This window comes from Drosophila subobscura, chromosome A (assembly GCF_008121235.1).
Source record: "Drosophila subobscura isolate 14011-0131.10 chromosome A, UCBerk_Dsub_1.0, whole genome shotgun sequence".
In the NCBI taxonomy this organism is placed as follows: domain Eukaryota; kingdom Metazoa; phylum Arthropoda; class Insecta; order Diptera; family Drosophilidae; genus Drosophila; species Drosophila subobscura.
This window is the reverse complement of record NC_048530.1, coordinates 7,128,098-7,140,678: the sequence shown is the minus strand read 5'-3', so window position 1 is coordinate 7,140,678 and position 12,581 is coordinate 7,128,098. Positions and strand designations below refer to the sequence as shown.

At 47.2% G+C, this 12,581-nt stretch overlaps 1 protein-coding gene across 1 annotated transcript; it reads right to left on the bottom strand.

The window, feature by feature from the left end:
* Positions 1-5,718: 5,718 nt before the first annotated feature.
* LOC117895376 (tudor domain-containing protein 15-like) lies at positions 5,719-7,413 on the bottom strand. Its single transcript, XM_034802972.1, has 5 exons — positions 7,291-7,413; positions 7,124-7,206; positions 6,531-7,052; positions 6,119-6,457; positions 5,719-5,887 (listed from the first exon to the last, which is right to left on the bottom strand). Exons 1-5 carry the CDS (start codon positions 7,396-7,398, stop codon positions 5,806-5,808), a joined length of 1,134 nt encoding a protein of 377 aa, XP_034658863.1. The 5' UTR covers positions 7,399-7,413; the 3' UTR covers positions 5,719-5,805.
* Between the last annotated feature and the right edge of the window lie 5,168 nt (positions 7,414-12,581).

Below are 12,581 nucleotides of genomic sequence, written 5' to 3'. Positions count from 1 at the left end.
GTCAAGAATCAGGATGATTTATTACTTACTTGTGATGCCTTTCCGTTTATATCTGGAGCTAGAATTTCTATAGCGATTGTGACACCGTTTCCAGTGACCTACAAACTACAAACGAGAACTGCTTGGAGTGAGGCACTCCGCTAATCACAGATGGTTGGCTGTCGCTTCATTCCGAATATCCAGCTCCAATCTGAGCAGCGGCCACATTCAACATGCAACATTGTACAGCTCTCCAGTCTCCAAATGCTGCCGCTGCCGCTGCTGCCGCTGTTACCTCATCCCTGCCCCCCATCCCGATGTTCATGTCGCGAGTTCCATGTCCATGTTCTTGATTCTCTTTGTTTGCTTCAATGAATGCTCCACACGGCTCCAGGCCAATCCGCTGAGGGGACTTGCTTTTGTTCGCCTGTTTGGGGGACCACTATGATAGCAGGGTGAGTGGGAAGGGGCCGGAGGGGGGTGGCAGTGGACATTGGGACTTATTTGGCGCACGCCATCAGAAAAACTTGGCCGCGCGCTCAATTGTTTGATTTATTGACGTTTATTGGCAGTTGGCATTTTATTGTGACTATTTTTGGGTGACTGCCGAGCAGAGAGTCAGAGTCAGACTCTGAGACGGTGACAGTGGGGGACAGTAGGGGGCTGGGCAGGTGGTCTCCACAGCAACGCTTTTCTTTCTTCCATTTGATTGGTTTTTATGTGCTTAATGTTCAGGCCATCAGCCTCCTTAACCACACGGCGTGGAGTGCCTGGAAGGTCCATTTTGGTAGCACATCACGAGAACCAAAAAAAAGGTCAAGGCTCTGGACCGCAGCTGGTCCAGGCCATAAATATGTACGAGAGCCCCCACCCCCCCAGGGGCCACCTAAGCAGAGAAGCTCGACATATTCGGCCACTGATTTATGGCAGTCAATTCCATTTCACTGAGCGATGGACGAGCACAGGCCCACACAGGCCACAGAGTTGGCTCAAGGGCTTGGGTTGATTAAACACTTTAACCATTTTTATGGCCGCGCGACTAGTTGGCAGGGCTGAGGCCGAGGCGGGTCTGGGCGGGGCGCTCATTAGAGAGCGATGCGCTGCCAGGACCATCTTGAGAGGCAGCAATCGATTTGGCACACGGCTGCCTCGCCTCTGTATTGCCAATAAAACGAAACGAAATACAAAATATACGGAAAATATGCAAAAAGTGTGAGGGTGTGCGATAACAATTGCCAAAAGGATGCCCCGGGTGCTGTGAGTATGAGCTGAAGGATACCCTCGACGAGCAGAAACTAAACACAGCAACGAGTCTCGTTTTTGAAGGTGTCTGCTGCACTCGCACGACAGGGGGTAGCAAAAGGGAAAAGATAGAAAGGCAAATTTACGTTTAAGCTTTGGAAACTACCCGCCCAGACAGAGGCACCCCCCACAGCTCCCCCACACAGCCCCCTAACAGTTCTTACAGGTGGCATTTTTGTTGTAAGACGGCGATTTACATGCGTGTTGTATGCACAGGGAGCTGTGGGGAGCTGACGAGCTGAAAGGCAGGGCCGGGCTCTGACGAATTTCAATTTATTTACTTGTATTTGCGTATGCAAAATAGTCAGTCGGGCTGCGGCTTGATTTTGGCAAACACACACAGGCAAAGTCGAGAGGAAAGTAGAAAGAGTAACGAGCTCGGGGTTTGTGCTGCAGGATAATGGATATTATATGCTTTAACTTACGCCATGTGGCACTTAAAGCTGCTCTCGAAACTACAGCAGTCTTGAGGTATCCTCTATGTACAGCAGATTAAGAGTGGAGCCAGTCCGACACTTGTCCCAAATGATATGCCATAAAGACAGTGGACTGTGGACTGTGTGGACTGTGGCACATTGAAATTCCAGCAAGTGGCGGTGGCCCAACCCCCAAGCCAGACATTGAATGAGGTACGACATAGGGTCTCCACTTCACTTCACTTCATCTGTAAGCCGGAATCGAGCTAATTATACGGCCCTGCCCAAACACACACACACACACACACAGCTGCTTAATGGCAGAACAGGAACAGTGGCCCAATGTCGTTGTCCATGTTCCATGTTCCATGTTCATGTCCATGTCCAGTTCGGGGCGGAGCGGTGCGGAGCGGAATGAAGCGGAGCCTTGAATAAGTCATGTCATGTGGCTGTCAGTCATGCGTTGTGGCCTGGTGTGATTACCTTTGGCCAGCTGCCCGCCCCATACCCCGAGCCTTTTCTGGTCTCCAATTCGGTTCAGAGTTCAATGGCCACTCGCACGATATGTCAATCGGTTCAGGCAGGGAAGGGGGGACAACATTCTGTGCCGAACATGAAGCGGCAAATGTTTGCCAAAATTGTTGCAACTAATTTCTAGAGCTGCATTAATTAAATTCATGTGTGTGTGTGTGTGTGTGCGTGTGTGTGCGCGTCGCACTGAGAAATGTAAATCAGAGCAAATGTTGGAGTTTATTTCACCTTACGAGCCGCTTGGGTCCTCTCCTGGACTTCCTTTTCCTTTTTTTCCGGCGTGTGTTTTGCTGTTTGGCTGCCATCCAATCTGCTGCCAATAAATCGAACAAACGCTGAGGGCCAAAGGCTGGGCCACGTCTACGTTCACGTCCAGGACTTCATTAAGGGCAAATTGAATCGATTGTTTAGCTGTGATCAAGATAACTGCGACTGAGCCGACAGCCAAGTTTCAGTTTCAGTACTGGCACCAATACCAGCACCAGTCCCAGGACAGTCTGCTGCTCCTCCTCCATCGGCTCCGACACCGTCTTCTGACCCTCTTTTGGCCAAGTGCACTTGGCTGGCAAATGTTGACATTCCTTCTTGGGGATTTGGTGCGCCAAGGAGGCGCATTTGTGCGCCTGGATTTTGTTTTTTAATACCCTCGGCATGAGGTAAAAGGTACTCGAGAAGGGTATACTCGGATGTGGGACTTCTGCATCCCTCTACTGAAGTTCCCTCCCAGCAAGCCTGATTCGTCATCGTTTCTGTCTCTCATTCCTTCTATATCCCACAAAGATAATTCTGTGGGGGTGTAATCTCCCCTTGTTATATCCCCGAATATGCAAAAGTTCCATGCCATGCCATGGGCCTGGTCTCTATGGATCCCGGGTATCTGCTAGTCGGAATCTCTCCCCTGGCTTTCGCACTTGTTTTATTATGATTATTTTAACTGCTGAGGAAAAGACAAACAGAAAGAGAGAAGACAGCGAGAGAGAGAGAGAGACAGTAATCGGATGGTGTGGAGGGGTTGTGTGGGGTCTCGCAGTTCTTAGGGATTGGAGGCGAAGGAGCATAAAATGCAATTTTCACATGCTACAATCCAAGGGGGGGCTTGCCTCGCCGGGGGTATGAGAATGAGAATGAAATGGGTTTGGCGTCAGAGCCCGAGACAGACAAAGTGAAATGCAATAAAACAAAAGGGAAGCATACAAAAAAAATAAGGGAGAGAGAGAGAAAAGCGATGCGAAGCTCCCGAGCCAGAGACTGCAACTGTCTTGTCTTGTCGTTGCCGCTTGAATGCCTGCAGCTGCGACCCTGCCACTGCCACGCTGCCACGCTGCCATGCTGCCACACTGCTAGTGAACCCTGGCACTGTTGTAGCTTTGCCCTTGCCACTGCCACTGCCACTGGGAGTGCCCTCCCACAAATGCAACGCATTTACAGCGCCATGATTCAAATTGTCGCCTCGGATTATGGATTTATTACGCGACTCGTTCCCGTTCTCGTTCTCGTTCTCTCGCTCCTCGCTGCAATTGTGCATGCTGCTTGCAATTACTATCAATGCCGCCACTCCTCCATGCCCCCCACCATGCCCACTTTTATCGCATCTCCTCTATGCCCCATGCCCCATGCCCCATCGCTTACGAAAATGTGCCAGTAATTCGCGTTGACAATTTTTCGGGGTTAGCTTTCACAGCTCCCTGGCACACATTGTTGCCCTCCCGGAGCACCAGCCCCTCCCCCCAAACTTATTGTCTTTAAGCCGAAACTTGGAGGATGCCACGACTGCCACGGAGATGGAATGGTTGATATATGCAAGTGAAGCCAGTGCCAGTGGCAGTGCGAGTGCGAGTGCCAATGCCAGAGTATCCTTATCCAAAGTGGTTTTAAAGCAGCATTTATCCAGAGTCTGCATTACGATTTAAGGTTTCAATTTATGGCAAAGCTTTAGACAGAAAACTCCTAAAGGAAACGCCAGTGGAAATGGAATTTAAAATTTAACTTTCTGGGCTTCAGTTTGTACTTTCTTCAAGCCGCAATAAGTCTGGCAGTGGCACTTAGAAGAGCTCTCAGTGGGTCAAGGTCCCTGCCCTTTCGGGGCACTGGCACTGGCACTGTCAGTTGGTGCCTTTGGTGGCATTTAAGCCTACTCATGTTCATGGCCTGACCCCTTGGTGGAGGGGATAACAAAAAAAAAACGTGGCGTCAGTGGCGGTGTTTGAAAGCTTTTGCGTAATTATTATTATGTATTATTTGTGTACAACTCTAATTGTTGTCAACAGCAGTAGCAACAGCAGTGGCGGGGGGGCAGTGGCAGGGGCAGTGGCAGGGGCAACAACAACAGCCATTGCCGTTGTCATTGTTGTCGCCGTCGGTGCAGTGTCGCTTGCCGCTGACAGCGCCGACAGCGCCGACAACGCTGACAATGCTGACAACTCTGACATTTCGAATTTAGACATTGCCCCCGACTGTTGACCGCACATTAAAATGGGCTTTTTGTGTGCCACGGCTAGTTAGGATTATGGCCACAGGCCACAAACGGCCGGCAAGCCAATGCATTGGTGTATGTCATACGCGTTTTGCCGCATGAGGCTTTTCCGTGCTGGCAGCAGGCCTGAGGTCTGCCCTGGCATTGTACTCGCAATGCAACAAGCCGAAGCCATGTCCAATGCATTCTTAAACAGCACTAGAAGTCCGCCATGAATGCGCCAACAAATGGCAGATGGGCAAATCTTATCCGCTTATAAGGATCGAATGAATTTGAATTAATTATGGCACGAGACTCGCTGGAAGACAACCTTAACAGCAAATGTGAAATAGAAATTTATCTTTCCATACTTCAAATTGGTACCACTGGTGCCACGGGAGTTGGCAACCAGACAGTTCGCTCTCCTGACACGATCTCCTGTGTGAAGCTTCTCAACTCCTCATTTCGTCTCTAATTTGTAGCTACTTATTTTCTTTTAGGTTTTGGTGCTATATTTGTAGCCTTTTATGGAATGTCGACAAAATTATGCAAAGCTTTACTCTGGGTTGTGGAATTTCCGTTGTGTCTTGGTTTTAGTTTGCAAAAAAAAACGTGTTCAAATATTGGGAGATGGATGCCGCGGCGGGTTACAGGCGAGAGACAGGGCTAAGCAGGAGGTCACGAAGATGCAGCAGCCACAACAATGGAGCAGAGCAGGCGCTGCAGATTAATTAGCGTCTGGGCGATAAGGCACGTAGAAGTCGTCGATGCAACGTGAGCAATAGCCAAGATGATGATGATGATGCACAATCAACGTCCAGCTCGCAGACGTCTCCGTATAAAGTTACACCCGGAAATTGAAATGTACATACAACCACTTTTCCCCACAAACACAATATAGCCTATTTACTCTTCGAGTAACGGGTATAATGAAGATGCAGAACAGAAACTCAAGATACCCAAAGATAGTTGAGAGAATGACATAGAATATTATATTTATTTGTTTCTATTTATACTTGTTTTTTGCTGCATAAATTGTATGACGGAATGCCACGAGCCGACTCGTAGATTACCGTGGATTTGTGTCTGAGTCGAATCCAAAGTTGTCTCTTTGTCCTACTCCGGCTACTTGTGCACCTTAGACAACTCATTATACATTTCCTTATACATCTCCTTAAAAATCTTCCCGTACTCCTTTTCCTGCTGCAGTTCCTTCAGCAGCTTCTCTTGCTCGTTGGCCTGCTTTGGTTCCTCTTTCTTTTTGACCATCTGCAGCTGCTCTTCATCCTGCTCTGGATCCTCTTTTATGTCCTGCATGTACTTCTCCCGCAGCTCCTCTTGCTCCGTAAATTTATCCAGCTCTTTTAACTCCTGCATGTCCTTCTCCAGCTCCTCTTTCTCCTTGGCCTTCAGCAGCTGCCCTGGATCGTTGGTCTGCTCTGGTTCCTCTTTCTTCTTGACCATCTGCAGCTCCTCTTGATCGTTGCCCCACTCTATCATGTCTCTCTCCAGCTCGTTTTCCAGCTCGTTTTCCAGCTCGTTTTCCAGCTCGTTCTCCCACTTCATTACCCCCCATCGGCTCTGCTCAATTTGCTTCTTCTTAAAGCCAATCATCCAGTCAAGCAGCGCCTGTGTCAGGTCCTGCAGAAAGGGGTTCGTGGTATGGGGAACCTTAAATTCCATGACGAATGATGCTGTGCAGACGATTCCTCTAAAATATTTCTGAAACTCCCGATCCGCATCCATGGGAAACGCACCAGTCTCGAGCATTTCAAAGCTACAGGAGAGACAGAGAGAGGGAGGGATAGAGTCCCTAGATAGATCAATTGAGTCTCAAGGGGAATACTTACGAGGGCAGACGCTCCTGAACGTAGCAAAGGCGGAGGTCACAGTGGTTTGCAAACTGTAGCTCTGCTCCATTACCCGCCAGCTTGTTCTGAATCAAAAGACTGTTCACTGACAGAGCTCCAGTCTTCTTGGTTGGGTAAATTTCCACATAGTAAATGGCCTCCTGCCGATCCTCTGCAATTAATTGGGCATACGACGCACCGAACATCACTTTCTGACGGAACATCATCGTTGCCTCGCCCGGCCACATGTACTCCAGCGGATGGACACGCGAAAGTGCGCCCCGAACGGCCATGGCCGGTATATCGGTGAACATTTTTGGCAAGAATCTTAGATCTTTGCATGCGATACTCTCCTGACAGCCATAGTCCAAGTAGAAGACGGAAACGTGCGTTGCATTGTCCGGCGGCTCAGAAAGAATGCGCACCCGCCGCCAGCCGACCCACTTTGAGGCGGCGGCACAAATGGATCCAGGCAGTAGGGTCCCAGGAATTATTGGGGCCAGGTGCCAGGCATAGAACTCACTATGAATAGAGGTACATATGTCTAACGTGGTGGTGCTGTCTAGGACTGGGAATACACAACGACAACTTACCTCATCTTGCTGTGCAGTTCCTCCAGAAGGTATTTGTTGTTGCTTTCAACGAATTGGAACCAAAAATGAAGTGGGCTGAACACCTGATAAAGGATGGCACATAAAAGTAAACATTCAAATACATTTCACACAATGGTTGCACTCAAAAATAACACACTTGCACATACATTGGTTATAAGTATTTTCAATTTTCCCTCGCGGCCGGCGAGAATGCCCATGGGCAAGCGGCGCAGCTTCTCGTCCAACATTACTTCATTTTTGGGCTCATCCATCATTGATATGAAGTCCGATTGCCTGCAAATAAGCAATAAATTAATACATAAATAAACCAGGATCAGCAAAGCGATTTAAATTTGTGTATTTTACCTTTTCTGGGACTTACAAAGCAAAAAGCAAAAAACATGTGCGCTTTTTGAACGGCGTTGACAGGGTTGCCACGTTGATGACTTTTGGGCAACGGAACTGGTACACTTGCGAGTTGAGTCACGGGTTACTATCGATAGTCTTGGTTTTCTTTGAAGAATTGTAATATTATCTGCTGAGTGTGTAATTTATTTACCTGTACCTTCAATTAATTCGAAAATAATTTTTGTTCAATCAAATTGTCGTTGCTGCAGTCTGGCAGTATCAATATTTGAGCATTCCTATTGAACCGATATATCGCTACATATTAGTGTATGTAAGCTTAGTATGCAACTTTTTTTTGTCACTAGTCTATGGATGAGAACAATTCATACACATGTCGTAGAGGTCGACCGCGGTGAGACGCTTCTTACGCGTCACAATTTGTAAATCCGGTACTCAGTCAGAATATCTGTACCTTATTATTTTATTTTCGAATTATACATTTGACATGTTACATTTTTTCTACATAATCTACATGCGGATATAAGATCACATTTCCACATTTGTAATTATGTAGCGATAGTTTTATCTTATCCAAATTGATTGAAAAATAACTAGTTTGTCCTTTTCCGATCTAGTTTCACGAACTTTGAATGTGAAAACCTATTCAATTAAACAAAAGTTCTTTCATTTGCTTGGTATTTCTTAGTCATGTTTTCTTCTACTGCAGCTTAAGAAATTTGAGTTGAAGTTCGTCCACAAAGTCTTTCAAGACCATGTAAAAACATACAATAAATATGTTTAAATATCGGCCAGCCTTCATAATTGTATCTTTTAAAAACCTAGGCTTTTTTTTCGTGCAACATGCTCATTGCGACAGAGATTTACATGTAATTGTTTGCGTCAAACTACTCATATTTGAAGTGACATAAATGCACAACATTAATAAGATATTCGCATCAATATGTTGATCCATTTTCGATCAGATCTGAGTTGCTCATACCTTTTCCACCATTATTTTTGCATTAATAACAAACCGAGTGTGTGTAACATGATGCATCAAGCCGAATATGGTTCGTCGTTAGCTTGGGGCTGTGCCAAAACTCGCATGAAAGTTCTGTCTACCTGCTTTCTATTTTTAGAATTTTACCCTCTCAGAAGGGCGTGAGCGACGCGCGTCGCCAGTGGCTTTACACACCCACACACACACGCGCACGTACACAAACTTCTAGGCTACGGGACTTGCTGGGATATTGCTCTCTCGCTCTTGCGTGTGACAAGCAATGCAAGCTCGCTGTCTATTGCGTTCGCAGTGCAGAGTCTGTCCGTTGGCTGAGGGGTCAGAGGAGAAAGAGAAAGAGAGTAAGGGAGAGAGTGTAAGAAATCTTCGCAGCACGATTGTCAAGCTGTACCAACACCAATGTTCACTTTAATTTGCTTGCAGCGGAGAACCTTTTAGCAAGTCGAATTTAACCGAATCGGCAGCCGAAAGAGAATCAGGGATCGGGAGCATCAGCCAGCCCTTGCAGTGTCCTCTTGGGGCGGCACTGTTGACTGGCATTTGGTGGGCTGGCGGTTAAGCCCGGCTCCCACCACATGATAAATGAGTGCAATTTCTCTGTCTTTCTCTTAGAGTCTCTGGCCCTTATGAGCTATGGCAAATCGCAGCAAAAATACGCGCAGATTTATCCTGGTTGTCCAGGCAGCGGAGGGACTCACAGGATGAGTCTGACCCCACTGAGAAATGATGTCTAGACGTTTTTTGTTTTCCGCTCTCTCTCTGCCTCTCTCCCATTCTGTGTTGCTCTGTATTCATTTGATTTTAAGGCATTTGGACATTGTAATTCCTTCATTGCACAAGCTGGAAGCTGAAAGCATTAAATTTAATAGTTTAAAAAAAAAATATATAAATATAAAATATTGAATTTCTCGGACTTGAATTTAAGCTTTAAATTTTTGCAAAGCAAGCCCCAGCCATTCCTGGCACATCTTACTTCTGTGGCTGCTTCTGCCACATTGCAGGCTCCGTTTCTGCCACATCTCTCTGGTTGCTGCTTCTGGCACTTCTCTCTGGGTCCTGCTTGTGCCACATCTCCGCTGGCTCCGGCTCTTCCTGTTTCATTTGCTCTGCTCGTTTTTTCGCGACCAACTAAATACCTGTATAAATATTTTATTACGCAAATGAAACAAGCATTGTTTGCATTTTATTTGCCAGAACAAGGCAACGTCTCCAGCTGCAGGTGCACCGGAGAGTGGCAGGCGAGCAAAGGGACCCAAATGTGGCAGAGGGAGAGAGGCACACATTTGTATGCAGGACACGAAGCGACAGAGAGACTGGAGAGCCCCGTGTCCATTTGACCGCAGACAGTGCCACAGGAAATGCAAAGCAGAATGCAAAGAATCCTCACGGACACGGACACAGGGTGTCCTTTCTGTCTTTGAAGTGCAGAGGGTTATGGGGGGGGAACATCCTCGTACAGCTAGTTTTAGCCCTGATTCACAGCCCAATCGCTCGTGACTGATTGAAAGTGATTGGCAATTGGCCACACAAGAAGGGAGTCGCTTGGAGGTGAATATTGAAGTGTTCCAATACAGTAAATATATAAATATAAATAAAGAGATTCCAATGATCCCATTGATCAAGAATATATACTCTATGGGAGCTCGACCATCAAAGGGCATCACAAGAGTCAGCCTGGCCGTGGAGCGGAGTTGCCAATTAGTCGACTGGTCGATGAGCACAAGCAGCGCCTGCTAATTGAACCAAATGGAGAGACCTAGTTACGGCCGGACAGGAGTCCACTCAGTGTAGTAGCGTCCACCCGATGAACTGTCAACTCAAATTCCAAGTTAAAGCACAAATTGATGTCAAAATGAAGTAAGGAAAAGGACCCAAAAAACAACTACAACACCACACCACACCAGAGCCCGGTAATGGCTGTGCAAACAATCGAAGTTGCTGGCCCCATGCTGAAGGAGAGCTGCCTCAGAATTAAGGCTTGTTAGGGCAGTGCGAGTAAAATGCAGGAAAATTGATGCTGCTAATGAGGGAGAGTGCAGGCGCTAGATTTTCTATTGACCCACATTAGAAGCCCACACAAGCTGCGAGTGTCTGCGTCCCTCGATGTCTATGCGTTAATTATTCATTATTATTCGGCTCTTGTGGCTCCAGCACCATGACTGGGCGGGCGGCCAATGATGGCCCTTTGGGTCATGGTGATTGAATGATTAGCCAGTTTTGGCCAATGCTAATTGATTCGCGAATTGATACACACCGCGTTAGCAGCTGTAGATTGAAGTGAAGGTCCATTCGACATCCACATCCACATCCACTCTTGAGGCCATTTGATCTTCTTTGTTCCGGCTAGATCTTTGGTAGCTCTTTGCTGGCGAGGTTTCTGCTCTTTAAGTGCTGTCAACATATGTGCATAAATTTCACACGTGGCGCCCATGCGATTCATGCATTTTACATGCACCAAAGGACTTCCCCCACTCTGTCCAGTGTCCGCCCTGGCACCCACAAGCCACTCCATCAGCCATTGTCCGTGTGGCGGCTGCTCAGCTTTTATTTTCTTCATATTTTTTTTGCGCTCTGTTCTTGTGTTCCTCTCCCATTCCCATTCCCATTCCCTTTAACATTTTTTTTATTTTTTCAGCTTCCCAAAATGGAGTGAAAAAAGAACACCAGACAGCAGCAGGGGGGAATGGCTGTTTGTTAATACGACGGCATTTAATTTTTAATCGCTGCATCCGACTCCAAGTTGACGCGTGGTCCCCGGTTCCCGGTACGCGCTACCCGGCCACTGGTGTCTCTCTCTCACTCTCTCACTCTCTGTCCGCCCTCTGCCATCTTCCAACGATTGTTAACCCAACGCGTTACATATGTTTAATGAAGAGAGAGAACCGCACGCACGAGTTGCCAGTGCGGACCAGGAGCAAACGGATAAAGGCAGCGGCACTGGGCATGCTACAGAGCAAGAAATGGGGAATGTCGAAATTGTTTTATTGGAATTATCTTGACTAAACCAATTGCAGAATCTGTTGGGGGTGAATTTTGGGGGATTTATATGCTAAAAATTACATAAAACGGAAGCAAAAATACTCGAAAAAGCGAAGAAAACTCAATAATTTAGACCGGAAAACCCCCTTCAGCTGTAGGTATCTTTCGGAGGCAGGCTTCCCATTCCTTTTGGACTTCAACTCCTTTTTCTTGCAGTGCAGTTTTCTGGTTTTTTGCAGTTGAAGTTTGCCTTTGCATTCGAATGCCTTCGCAGCCGCACTCGCACACTGTCTCTCTCTGTGTGTGTGAGTGTGTGTCTTTGTGTGTGTGTGTGTGTCTGTGTGTGTGTGTGTGCGGCAGATAGATGTGTGAATGCTGGATGCTCGCTTCTGACTCTGCGGCAAGTTATTATAACAGTTCATTGATTTTCAATTTTCAATGCATTTCATTGTTTGCCATTTTCTCTCGCTTTTTTCCCCATCGCCACCACCTCCAAGCCTCACTGCACGCCCCACTGCCAGCTCCCGAGAACGGCTCAGCTTCTGCCTCCTGCCTCCTGCCTCGTGCCGCGTGCCACACACAACAGCAGTGAACATTTCCGCACTGCAAAACTCATTCGCATGCATAAATGCATGGGAGGGGCGGGGCGAGGCGCAACTTTATTTTTTGACGAAAAGCTCGCGCGTGAAAAAAAGTGGGAGAAGCAAGGAGGAAAATTTTAAATGATTTCCCAGGCTTAAAAGTGGAGCGAGTGGGTGGATGCAGGACTCAGCAGGTGCCCCCCCTCCCTCACAATGCAGATGCGGTTTATAATGCTTTAAGCTCCAGTTATTTATGGCATGGCATGGCATGGCATGGGTTGTGCCCCTTCTGAATGGTGGCACATAATGGGCCAATGGGCTCGAAGAGCCGGGGACTCAAATTAAGGGAAGCTTAACATATTGAATGGAAACCGGCTGATCCTTCGGTAGTTAATGCTGCCTCTGCCTTAACTGAATTTTGATTGTCTTTAAGAGTAAAGATTTGCCCAAGGAACCTCAGCAGCCCCCAGCAACATTTGACTCAAATACCAAAAAACAATTCCAGAGTAAATAAAACTCAAACACTTTCCAA